The 14,097-nt window shown below is 38.4% G+C and overlaps 1 protein-coding gene across 1 annotated transcript; it reads right to left on the bottom strand.

The window, feature by feature from the left end:
* On the bottom strand, nucleotides 1-6,822 carry dlb (deltaB). Its single transcript, XM_056456967.1, has 7 exons — nucleotides 6,542-6,822; nucleotides 6,155-6,394; nucleotides 5,539-5,605; nucleotides 5,176-5,433; nucleotides 4,348-4,709; nucleotides 3,142-3,358; nucleotides 1-1,560 (listed from the first exon to the last, which is right to left on the bottom strand). The coding sequence occupies exons 1-7, from the start codon at nucleotides 6,590-6,592 to the stop codon at nucleotides 908-910; spliced, it is 1,848 nt and encodes a 615-aa protein (XP_056312942.1). The 5' UTR covers nucleotides 6,593-6,822; the 3' UTR covers nucleotides 1-907.
* Nucleotides 6,823-14,097: the final 7,275 nt, after the last annotated feature.

The raw sequence follows: 14,097 nt of genomic DNA, 5'->3' as shown, positions 1-14,097 counted from the left end.
TTAACATAAAATCTTTACACAGACAAGACGATGATTGAAAGCAAAAGTACAAAAATGCAAAATAGAAACTTAGGCGTCAACTTAGGATTAAATTAATAGGAAACATCTGGTAAAAGAAAATGAAAACATTCACTGAAGAAAATCAGATTTTAATGTATTTAACCTATGAGAATCACTGACACATATTTCCCCATATCAGTTGAGGAAGAAGCACACTGCTTAATACGCAATACAAAACTGGAGTAAAATCTTACCATTTGGTCTTAAGAACATATTGCTGACTGCGTTCTGCCCTGCTTCCTTTCTCTACATATTTAAATCATATTTTTATTTGTTTTGTTTTTTATCAAAAAACCTGTTGCTTGTAACATCCTGACAAACTATTAACAATATTCTCCTCCTTAAAAAAAAAGAGAAAAACTTGCTTTTGACAGTCTCATACAGATCCCAGAGCTTAACTAGAAACCTTTATGCGCTTCAGTTTAACTGACGTCTTTCTCTTTCAATAGAGGTATATCCTTACTTAGTTCTCTTTGTATAGAGTTATTTTCACACTTCTTCATCTTTGTATAAAGACATCAGTCCTCTTCATATAGAGTACTGCAACCTAAGTGTGTTTCAGCATTTGGTGCTCGTGTCTGTCTTCATATGGAAACAGATTCACACAGAGGTGTGCGTGTTGGTTTCTTTTGGTTTTTGGTTTACAGTCTTCCACCTGTACAGATGGCAAAGGTCCAATCCCTTATTCGGTTAACACATCCCTCATTCATTCACTCATTCATTCATATAAAATTAAGACAAAAGCAAGTGCTACATCCAAATTCTCATCCCTGCATGTGAGTTTGTGTATTCGTGACATTAGTGTATGCATGAGCGTGTTTGTGTGTTGTTTAGGCATTTACACATCTCATCTAAGCCCTCCTCCAGCACTCCATAGGAACTCTTGCCCAGCAGGGAGCGTGTGAGACGCAGCCAAAGAGATCCTGCCCTCGGTGTTGCAGGGTTTCACCTGACTGAAGTCTCTGTCATAGGGATAGTGCTGCCTGTCTAAATTATTCACCGTCTCCAAATCATTAAACACGGAATCACACAGCTGCTGTCTGCGCAGTCTATGCCTTCTCCTTCTGAACACCACCAGGCCCACACACACTCCCAGGAACACAGCCAGCACACCTAACACGCATGACACCGCCACAGCTGAGGGCGAAGTCTGCCCAACTCTTGGCGCCATCTTCTCTAGACTGGCCTGCACTGGAAACTCGCAGGTGGATCCCATGAAGCCGGGCACACACTGACACACTGGCCCGGAGAAATGGGTGTAGCAGGTTCCTCCGTGGAGGCATGGGTTCGTGAGACAAGCATCTGCTCGCAGGCTGCAGTTTTTACCAGTGAAACCTAGTGTGCAAGTGCAGGTGTAGTCGTTAATGCCGTCTTGGCAGGTTCCAGCATTTTGACAGGGATAGCGGGCACAGTCATCGATGTTTGTCTCACAGCGAGAGCCGCTGAAACCAGGGCGACAGCGGCAAAGTGCACTGGCACCCAGATCTACACATTCACCACCTACAATTACAGAGAGAGGAGGATACATGTGAGCAGGTGTAGCGGAGGAGAACTGTAACAGATACTGTAACACTAGCACCATTTAGCAGAAAGCTTTAAGCTGATCTTTTCCATGAAGCTGCATGTAAGCCATGATAGTCAACCACGTTTTAAATCAGCTTAAAATTTAACTCAGGGTTTCTACAGGTTTCATCAAGTCAAATTTAAGACCTTTTAAGACCATATGGAATGAAATTTCAAACTTACACAAGGCTAAACCCTAAAGATTTTTTAATGGCCAGGTTAAAACCTTAAAAAACATTAAAAACAAAATGTTGTTGTAAGGAAGATAGTTAAACCATATTAATAAGTAAACGGAGTTAATAAATGAATGTTTCTTAAAACTTTTACTGAAATGTATTATTACTGATTGGATGGGTGTTGGCCCAATTGGGTATAGCTTTACATGGACATAGAAAATTAAGACCCATATAAAATGATTTAAGGCCTACAACACAATATTTGAGTAGATTTAAGACTTGTTAAGGCCTAAAATTTGGTTTTTGAAATTTAAAACGTTTTAAGAATTTCAGACCCTGCAGATACCCTGTAACTGGAATGACTGCTATGTGTCCATTTTATGGTATATTATTTCCTTTTTGGATTTTAAGAGATGTATATGTATTACATTTAAGCATTAGTTCACCCAAAAAATTTTAATTCTGCTATTAACTACTCATCCTCATGTGAGTCCTTCATTCATCTTCAGAACATAACTTTAAATATTTTAAATGAAATCTGACAGCTCTCTCATCATCATTATCATCCACAGCAATGGTCCCAAAACATTCAGAAAAGGAACCATAATTAATGGAGGGTTTTTTTTGTGGTCCAAAATAGATTACTTAGAGCTTCATATTATTACAGGTGAAGTCACACAAAATGTTTTGACAGTTTTAGTTTCTTTTCTTGAAATTAACCATTGCTTTCTGTGGAGGATGAGAGAGCTCTCAGATTTCATCTAAAATATCTTAATTAGTGTTCTGAAGATGAATGAAGGTTTCAGGGGATTAGAGCCATATGAAAATGATTTTCATTTGTGGGTGACCTAATCCTTTAATGATTTATGTTTCTTTCTGGAGCTACTCAAATTTGTTTTCCATCAAGTTTTCTTGTATGAGCAGCATGAGCATTTCTTCTGTGTGGCACAAAAAGACTCTACTTGTGAGTTTGTTAAAAGATATAGTTCACCCATCAATAACTCTACTTGATATTTTTTGCTCTGTTTAACACACAAAAATAAATAAATAAATAAATATAGTCAAATCTAGTCAAATATTATTTACTGTTATCATGGCAAAGATAAAATAAATCAGTTGTTAGAAATGTGTTGAAAACCTGTAAACATTGACACACATAGTAGGAATTACTATGGAAGTCAGTGGTTGCAGGTTTCCAACATTCATAAAAAAAATCTTCAACAAAACTAAAACTTGCTTGGAACAAGTCAAGAGTGAGTAAATGATGGCAGAATTTTCATTTCTTTGGTGAACTGTTGCTTTAATAAATGACAGAACTTTTTAAGTGGCACTGTTCACTCACCGTTGGCACATGGCTTGTGGCTGCAACGGTCCAGTCTCTTCTCACAGTTGGATCCGGTAAACGTCGGTGGGCATCGGCAGACGTAGCCACCGGTGAATTTCTCCTCACAAGTGCCTCCATTAAAGCAGGGATCATCCGCACAGGTCATCGCGATGATTTCACAGTTCTTCCCATAGAAGCCCTGAGGACATGTGCAAGAGTAATCGTTTTCCAAATCCTGCAGAGAAAAAGACAAACACAGATATATATTAGCAAAGCATAAACACTGAATTAGATCTCAAATACCAGCAACTGATTTTGACAATTCATTATGTACATGAAGCCCGTCAGAGTAAATAATTAAGTCATTAAGAGACATATTTAAGTTAAAAGTAAAACAACACTCATTCTGACCCTTTATTTATAAAAATAAATATGATTAAGCTATCAAAGTATTACAATGTAATACATGATTGTATTATATTTTAAATTATTAAAACCTCTTGCTAATGAATGAAGAAAACCACTTGTGGTTTTATGGTTATGAGTGGATAAGGCTAAGTATAAAGATTAAAATTACAAAATATTACAATTTTGAGGCCATTCAGGTATACATAAACAGCTTGTCGCTTTTTAAAATATTCTTTACAAGACTTTTTTGTTTATACACTATTGCCACACCTATTTACATTTCAGCGGGAGTCTTCTGTAAATCAGAGTAAAACAAATGATGTTTAACAGAGAAAGGAAATTTTCACAGTATGTCTGATAATATTATTTCTTCTGGAGAAAGTCTTATTTGTTTTATTTCGGCTAGAATAAAAGCAGTTTTTAATTTTTTATAAACCATTTTAAGGTCAAAATTATTAGCCTTGAAAAATATCTAGTCAAATATTATTTACTGTCATCAAGGCAAAGATTAAATAAATCAGTTATTAGAAATGAGTTATTAAAACTATTATGTTTAGAAATGTGTTGAAAAATTCTCTCCATTAAACAGAAATTGGGGGAAAAAATAAACAGGGGGTCTAATAATTCAGACTTAAACTATATATATATATATATATATAGTTTATATATATATATATATATATATATATATATATATATATATATATATGTATATATTAAGTATGTGTTGTATATATTAAGTATGTGTTGTCATCCTGTTAGCTGTGTTTTCACTAAGAAATAAATACCGTGTTTTTATCATGCGCGTTAACTTACATTGCAACTGCCGCCATTCTTGCAGGGGTTGCAGTCACACTCATTAATCTCCAGTTCACAGTTTGTGCCTCCAAATCCCGGCCGGCAGGTGCAAGTATAGCTGCCCTGTCCAGTGTTGGTGCAGGTGGCGCCATTAGCACAGGGTTTGTGATTGGTACAGTAGTTGAGGTCCTGGTTACAGAAGAGGCCTCCCCAACCCTCCTTACACACGCACTGCCATGGCTGTGAACAGGTCCCATGCAGGCATCCTGGATAATGAACGCACTCGCTGCAGGACGGCCCCTGCCACCCCAGACGACACTTGCACTCTCCGGGAGACTCGCAGTAACCGTGTCGTTCACTGCAGTCTGAAGAGCAGATGGCTGAGGGAGGAGACACAGAGAGAGGGGGGTTACACACACCACACACACACACCACGCCCCCCTGGAGAGGGCAGATGAATGGGTGTGTTAAGTGTTGGGGCCAGCAGCTGGTGAGCTGACAGAGGTAATGCACTCTTTTGTATTTTGAGCTGCGGCAAGCGTGCACACACACACACACACACACATTGAGCAGTCCTCTAGCGTGTATCTGTTGGGTTTCTTTGTTCAGCTGAACAAAAGAAATCCAGAAGCCTAGGAGGAGCAGCTTAGCTTCCATCAGACACACAAAGATATGAGAGATAAAGAGGACATATCGCTGCTGCTCGGGTTCCACCACACACAAACACACAGCAATCCGAAAAGAGCTGGAACTGCCTCTATTTGGAGTTCCAGACATACTATCCCAACAAACATCTAGCACACACACACATATACACACACACACACACACACAGGTGGTACTCACGGTCAGAGCAGTAGTCTCCCTGCCATCCCACCAGACATTCCTTGTTCCCATTTTCATCGCAGGTATAGTGGCCAAGCGTGTCATCACGAGGACGGCAGTAATCTGAACAAGCCTCGCCGAAGTAAAACTCATCACAGAACACATGATACGAGTAACGGAGCTCACTCTGATCCCCAAAGTGAACATCCTGAGACCAGTCTTCCCCAACTGCCAAGCGCCTTCGTGTTGCTAAGCGGCTGATCAGGTTGTTTTGATTCTCTGATGAGGGAAATTGAAGGAACATTTTAGCTTGAAGCACTGGATAATGAAAAGTGACTCAGTATTCAGCATTCTGCATCTTAATTGAGTCCCTGATAGACTCACCTGTGTAATCATGATGCTCTTTGGGCGATTCTGCATTCCATGCCTCAATAATGAGAGAAAACGTCCCCTACAAAAAGAACAAAACGTTAATCCAGATCTCTAAACTGAATTTATTTTTTGATTAGAATAGAAGAGCTGGCATTCTGCATCGTTCATTTGCTTTCAACTATAGGCTTATTTATAATGAACTAACATTTCAATTGTTTACTGCACTAATTCAGGCCTACGTGTGGTTAAAAGTTTAGTTCATCCCCGCCAAAAAGGAAATTCTGTCATCATTTACACACCCTAATTGTTTCATATCAGTTTGAGTTTTTTCTTCTTTTGTTGAATACAAAAGAAGATATTTTGAAAAATGTTGGAAAACTGTAACCATTGACTTTAGTGTATTTATCTTTCCTACTATGGAGGTTAATGGTTACAGGTTTTATTAATTCATCAATATATATATCTTCTTTTGTGTTCAACAGAACAAGAAAACTCATCAAGATATGTAAACACCCAAGGGAGAGTGCATACTAGTGACTATGCTACATTTTCATATTTGGGTGAACTATCCCTCAAGTGAGCATAATCTAGGCTAGTATGTAACGTCCCAAATGTCAATGAACTTTACCGGCCACTTGAAGTGAAAAGGCACCCGAATGGCAGCGCTGCCTGCTATGGAGCTCTGGTCCGCTCGCATGACGCTGGTCTGGCCGGTTCCGAAGGTGCACGGAGGCTCTGCGGAGATCACGTCCTCTGAATGCTTGAGACAAATCCGGAAAAAGATGTTGCAGTCTCGCGTCCTCCTGCAGAAGCGCCGTGTGGTGCTGAAAGAGTGAACTTTCAACTCAAACACACCCGATGAAGCCACCTGTTCAAAAGCAGAGAAAGTGTATTATTTACACAGCATCTTTTAATAAACAACGACTAATAATAGCTAAATACAGTGAATGAAACAAATATATACGCTAAACTCCCATTAAAAACTTATATAAAATATAACGTGTAAGTTCCTTACCAACTGCAAGAGCGACACAGACAGCAGGCAGTACAAAGACAGATGCGCCATCTCGCTCACTTTATCCTAAACTTTACTACAGAAAAGCGCAAGTATCTTCATTCGTTACCTCCCAAGGTTAAATGTGTTTGGAGATGAAGAAAGAAAGGAAAAAAGTTAGATGTCCTTGTTAGAAATCCTCGGCACGTCCATGAAAGTCCAGTGTGTCTTCATAGGAAAAGCGCACTTGTCCTCGTCGTTCTTCTGCGCGTGCGGTTTGTCTTGATGAATGGACTTGATGAATGGACGCTGTTATATACGTCTTGCCCCCCTCCACGTGACGTCAGTGGGGACATATGGCATAATATTGGCCTGATTAAATTGATCTGCTGCTGCATGTGGCAGTGGTGTTGATGGAGTTAATGCTGAATGTGGCCATACTGCTATATCTGTATCAAAACAGAAAGTTTTAATTGCACTGAGGCAGAGCAGATGGGTTCTCCAATATGATATAGTGAATCTTCCCTGATTTTGCTAAAAAAGTAAAAAAGAAAAAGAAAGCTCAATAAATAAATAATATATCGATACAGATATTCTACAAATAAATAAACTATACTATTATGTTACATTATGATATTTTACTCAAAACCAGATTCAAAAAATTCAAAAGTTGTCTCTTAATTATTCTTGAGCTGTACATTTATTTGACTGTATGACACGTTTGAACACAATCAGTTTGGTAAGTTGAAGTAAAACTTAACTTCTGCAAAACAATTTAAGTTTAACATAAGGTAGAATAGGCTCAACAGAAACAAAAAGGAATGAGATATGCTGTCGCTTCACAAGATGCGTCATAAAATCCAGAGCTTTTAGTTGTTAAATCTCACTCTCAGAATGTATTTTATAATTGTACAGTTGTCAAAAACAGGCATCATAAGTAAATTGTACATTAGATTTACAGAGATGTAAAGCATCAAATAGGCACATACATGAAGAAAAAAAAACAGAAAATTATGTGTTAAATTAAACCATGAAAATAAATTGACAGCTCTAATAGCTTTAAGATTTTACGAGGAAGCAATAGCTCTAATGTACTGTTGAAGTTCCTTTTCAAAAGCAATAAAAGAATTTAAGTTGAGACAATTTACAGCAGTGTATATGGAATTTTTCAAGAATTAAAAGAAGGTTAATAATGAAATATTCCTTACTTTTATCATTGGGACTATTGAAAAAAACCCAACAGGATATTTTTTAAAGATATCAAGAATCCAGATAGTATTTCGCAATAAATAACCAAAGAAAGTTCAATCCAAAAGCATTGTGTATGAGGGTAATTCCAAAAAAATATGATCAGCAGCTTCACTGGGTATATTACAGAAAGAGCAGCATGTATCCATATCCAACTTACATTTTTGAGAAGTGTCTTGGCTCTGTGTAACAGTTTAAATGAAGTTATTACATATTTCACAGACAAAGACCAATTTTTTTTTCCATTGAATCATAAATTTACATCCAATAAAACTTCACATATGGGGTTGCAACAATTTCCTTTTGAAAGAGAGACCTGATGTTGTAATTACGTGAGGAAAAAAAAAAACAGTTTTCCCACTGAATTTTCCAAGGGGTGTAATGGCACAGACGAAACAGTGGTTTCTCTACCATAACCTCTAAAAAGCAAGTGTACAATTGACACTGACCATTTAAGGGAGTTTAGGACGTTTGTTTGAACTCTATAGGAACTCTATAGGAACTCTATATCTGCAAAAATTCTGAATAATTTCTGATACTAAAAAAAGTAGATCATTGTTTCATATTTAGGCAATTTTTATACAAATATAAATCAGCAATTGGTTATCTTTATGTTGTAATTACACTAAACAATATAGCCTATTTTCTTGAGTAGTATACCCAATGTAGGCTACAAGCTCAAGTTTCGGTTTTTAATTATTTCCTGTTCACCAAATACACACACACACGCACACACTCAATCTTGTACTGTGTGGTCTTTATGGCGCGTGCGGGCAGGGGGAGGCCATAGGTTTGTCTTTGCAATGTTCTTTGTGTCTGTATTGAAGGCACAAGTGTGTGTGTGTGTGTGTGTGTGTGTGTGCGTGTGTGTGTGTGTGTGTGTGTGTGTGTGTGTGTGTGTGTGTCTGTCTTTTGTTGAGCAGTATGCAGAGACGCTCTGGAGGATGGGTGGGGAAATATCATGATGACGCTTTTGTGAGGGTCAGCTCCAACAGCTGTATGTTAACAGGCGGCACATGGTCACTTATTGTCCGCCACAGCCCGCCCGAACTTACCCAACTGGCATCTGTTGCGGTCGGTAAAACCCTTGCAGTCATTCCACCTATTTTTATACCACGTAGCCTAATATTTGGTTAAATATATGCCTTTTTGTTGTTTCCAACAGCATTGGGCCTGAGTGTTTGGTTGATAAGAAATTACAGCATATCAAACAGTAAAAAATAACAACAACTGTATGTATCTGCTTATCTTATTGTCCGAATGAGAAACGGAATGTAATTAAATTTCTTATCTATTTCTTCAAGAGTGGATTAGAAGCAGTGACGTGTTCGTGTGTGTGTGTGTGTGTGTTGAGGTCGGTCACGCTGGCGAGCGCTGTGCTGTTGTTATGGTAATGAGTGACGCGTGCCTCAGAACCCCTCCATTAAGCCATATCCACAATGCATCACTTATAAAGTCTTTTAATGGGCCTCATAAATAATTTCTCAAAGACCACTGATACGTGTAAATAAATATAGTAAGTATGTGAAGACAAAAGGCAATCCTAGAACGTATAGGCCCACTTGATTTATTTTTTCAGGAAGGAAGGTTGTGAGGGATGCAAGACTGCATGAAAACGAGGATTTTAAAATTAGATAAAAATTGAGTTAAAAATGACCCAAACTCTATAAAGCAGTTTTGAATGCTGAACATTATGTGATGTTTTTAATCACAGTAAGTGCCATCAAAATCACTTTATTTCTAAACCTCACAATGCTTGCTTTTATAACTGTTAAGAACAGCAGTAAAGTGGGCATTAAAGGTGCAGTAGGTGATAAGCCTAAATGCTAACCAGTTAGCATAATATCTTTCAAATACAATGGCTGCGTCTGAAACCGCATACTTCCATACTATACAGTACGCTAAAATCAGTATGCGAGCCGAGTAGTCCGAATTCATAGAATTCGTAAATCAGTATGCAAGAAGTACCCGGATGACTTGCTAGTTTCCGAGAGATTCTGAAGTGCGCATCCCATGCATTCTGCGCCATCCCATGATGCCCCAAGAGAATTCCTGAATAGACCTTTTTCACAGTGGAATTGAATACCGGAAGCGCCCTGCGAAGCAATGTTTTGCTTATTCCGGTTTCGCTAACAGTCGCAGAAACATGACAGCCTCAGGACATTGGATGACATTTTCACTGTCAACTTTGCCTTAATTTGGACAAGAACAGGTTGTTGGCTTGGTTAATGAACTGATGTAGCCTAAATAAATCAGCATTTAAAAGGAATTGGTGCAGAAAATGTGTCTTACACGAAGCGTTTGCAACGTTAGGTTACAGTAAGGTGCGCAGCCAACAGCATAAGATCTGCTAACTCAAGCCATTCGTTAGCAAAAATAACAATTTAACATCCAGCAGGATTAGTTTTATGTTAGTAGTTTATTAGTATATTAATGACCTTGATAGGAGCACTTGTTTGTGGAAGGCAGATAACTTAACTAGAATTTTGTCTATATTATAATTTCACATCAAAATAAAACTAAGACCACCAATATTTGATAAAACATAATGATCTCTGCTTTGAAGTGCATACTGCACATGAGCGTACTCTGGCATATAACTTGAAACGAAGGACATTCATTCCGTCTAATTCATTTCACCCATGATTTCCTCTGTCCTGTGTCTTTTCGTGGAAATTGAGGTAAGGATGTTGTTTTTTTTAAGCTGGAGCAGCCAGGAACGCTGCAATAACAGCGACGAGACGACTCTGCCATTCTATCATACTCGGTTCCATTGGAACCGGATGTTGTGAAGCACCGTTTCGCTTACCAGAACCAGGAAGTTTGAAAAAGGCCTAATGGGAGTGAAGCGACGCAACTGACGCAAATAGGTCATGTGACCATGACAAAATGGCAGATGTACGTCCGAGTTCCATTCATACTGTTGTGAAGTAGATGCTGAGAGCAGACTTGCAGATCCAAATGCAGTTTTATTAATCGTGGTCGTACACTCAAGGGTAATAAGCAGGTCAATAAACAGGCGAGAGATCAGACTAGGTGGTGGAGAATCAGGACGAGGACGGCTAGTATCAAAACACCAGAAAAACAAACCAGGAGAAATGCTTTGTAATGTTCGTGGATCAAACAAGACTCTGCAATGTATGAATGAATGTGAGGTGTATTCATAGTCCTTGTAATCGGTGTAGATGAGCAGCAGCGGTGTCTGTGTGTGAGTGTCCGAATTATTGTCAGCTGTAACCAGAGTTGTTGAGCGCAAGGGGTTTCTGGGAGTTGGAGTTCATTCTGCGGTAATCTCCCATATAGAAAAAACCCGCTGACAATTGGCACAAACTACTGGAAGTGATCGCCAGCAGAGACAACTCCACTGGCAATCACAACACATACTTCTTACATTCATACTGTAGAGAACGTACTTTTCTAACGGCCGAGTAGTACGTTTAAATTCAAATGCAATACCTACTGAGTAGTAGGCGGTTTTGGATGCAGCCATTCCCTCTGCTGCCGTCTAAAGCCACGCTTCCTGAAATTGTGAGCGCGCTCCATAAAGATGACAGAGACTCACTAGATCATGTCATTCGCCAGTTAGAGAAGTTTAAAGTACTTATAATACTACAGTTCTGAACAAAAAACTGTATTATATCTTGCACGTTTGCAGTTATGTAGTTAGCAAGCAAAACTTGTCAAAATGTGCAATATTTCATGCATGCAAGGATCACTGGTGTCACTCATGCTCTTTGTCCTAAAGCAACTACTGTATGTTTAGTGGTTGGTCAGCGGGGTACAGGAATTACACTTATTACTAAGCCATACCTGCATGCTATTTCAAACAGAATATTCAGAGTAGCATGGTAACCAATATAGAGACTGCATCACAGGTTATCATTGTTAAAAAATGAACCAATGTGAATATAAAAATAACTTCAGCTCAGTAAAGCAGACTAGGCAGTAATAGTGCTATTTACTTTTGTTTTGTTGGTAAACTAAATTAAAATCTATATTATCGATGCTGTAAAAGGTCCCTTATGAAATTGAAAATAGTCACATCAAGCTTTCGTCTAAATATTTTAGTGGCTGAACAACACTTCTGTGCATATAACCCATTTGTAAGACAACAAAATCTACACAAGCTTTCCGTGACTAAAATAGTTTTAAAACATTACATTACCTGTCTTGTAGAAATACTTCAGCCATGGTGTCATCCTTCCTCCAGCGTGCAAAAGTAACTGCAATACTGATTCAGGATTTTCAAACGGTTTGATTCAGCATTTGTTTTTACTGCTGTCACTCTCTCGTGTCCACGTGACTGTGGCGCAGTTGTACAAATTTGCTGACAGACAGTTTGGGCAACTTATAAGAATTATTGGAATTGTCGGCCTGACAATATTTAATTTGACAAAGATTTTTTAGTTTTATGCTTCACCCAGAACATAAAATACATAGAAATACATTTAGATCATTTACTTTAATCATTAGTATTGGAATTTGAAGAGACTTTCAACCAGCACAACAAAAAATGTTTCTGAAGACAATCACCTACTGCACCTTTAAAAAAATTGCATACATTGGTTATATTACTTTTAAGACATATTTTTAGTCCAAGCTCTTGTCATTTCAAGGCTGGACTGTTGCAATGGTCTTCCAGCTGGACTTACATCCTGCACCCTTAAACCTCTATAAATAATCCAGAACAGAACAACTCGTCTGGTCTTCAATGAGTCCAGAAGAACCCATGTAACACTTCTCTTTATCTATCTGCGCTGATGCTTGCTTACAGGACAGTGAACTGCATCTGAATCCTCTTATCTTCACCTGCTGCTGAAGGTCTAACATCACTGAGAGGCTATTAGTCACTCTCCAAAATCTTTTCATTCAATGTTCAGTGCTGGTGGAATGATCTTCTCCTTCCCACACGGACCAGAAATTCACTTGTATCCTTCAAACAACAACTAAAAACCCATCTCTTCCTCGATCACCTTAACCCTTTTGAAAGATCCACTCTTCTCTCCCTCACCTCACCACAGGACAACCCCAAAACATGATAAATTCTAAGTATGCCTCAGGTGAGTAGGCTTGACAAACCACTTGTAGAAAACATACTTTCATCTCTCTGACTCTTTAACCAACACTTGTACCAGTTTTACTGATTTGCACCAGACGTGTCCTACGATCACTCCATATCACAAAAAAACATTGTTCATTTATAAAGTGTGCTTCACACAGGTGTGTGCGCTTGACAAACCATCTGTAGAAACATTCTCCTCTCTCTAGAAAAACAAAACCAAAAAAAAAAAACCACCCCCACTTCTAACTCTATTGTTTCTTCTTTCGTTCTGCGGTAATCTCCCATATAGAAAACCCCGCTGGCAATTGCCACAAACTACAGGAAGTGATCGCCAGCAGAGACAACTCCACTGGCAATCACAACACATACCTCTTACATTCATACTGTAGAGAACGTACTTTTCTAACGGCCGAGTAGTACGTTTAAATTCAAATGCAATACCTACTGAGTAGTAGGCGCTCCATAAAGATGACAGAGACCCACTAGATCATGTCATTCGCCAGTTAGAAAAGTTTATAGTACTTTATAATACTACAGTTGAGAACGAAAAACTGTATTATATCTTGCACGTTTTCAGTTATGTAGTTAGCAAGCAAAACTTGTCAAAATATGCAATATTTCATGCATGCAAGGATCGCTGGTGTCACTCATGCTCTTTGTCCTAAAGCAACTACTGTATGTTTAGTGGTTGGTCAGTGGGGTACAGGAATTACTCTTATTACTAAGCCATACTTGCATGCTATTTCAAACAGAATATTCAGAGTAGCATGGTAACCAATATAGAGACTGCATCACAGGTTATCATTGTTAAAAAATGAACCAATGTGAATATAAAAATAACTTCAGCTCAGTAAAGCAGACTAGGCAGTAATAGTGCTATTTACTTTTGTTTTGTTGGTAAACTAAATTAAAATCTATATTATCGATGCTGTAAAAGGTCCCTTATGAAATTGAAAATAGTCACATCAAGCTTTCGTCTAAATATTTTAGTGGCTGAACAACACTTCTGTGCATATAACCCATTTGTAAGACAACAAAATCTACATAAGCTTTCCGTGACTAAAATAGTTTTAAAACATTACATTACCTGTCTTGTAGAAATACTTCAGCCATGGTGTCATCCTTCCTCCAGCGTGCAAAAGTAACTGCAATACTGATTCAGGATTTTCAAACGGTTTGATTCAGCATTTGTTTTTACTGCTGTCACTCTCTCGTGTCCACGTGACTGTGGCGCAGTTGTACAAATTTGCTGACAGACAGTTTGGGC

This window comes from Danio aesculapii, chromosome 5, assembly GCF_903798145.1.
Source record: "Danio aesculapii chromosome 5, fDanAes4.1, whole genome shotgun sequence".
NCBI classification, from domain to species: domain Eukaryota; kingdom Metazoa; phylum Chordata; class Actinopteri; order Cypriniformes; family Danionidae; genus Danio; species Danio aesculapii.
Note: the sequence above shows the minus strand (reverse complement) of the source record. Positions and strands in the feature narration are given on the sequence as shown.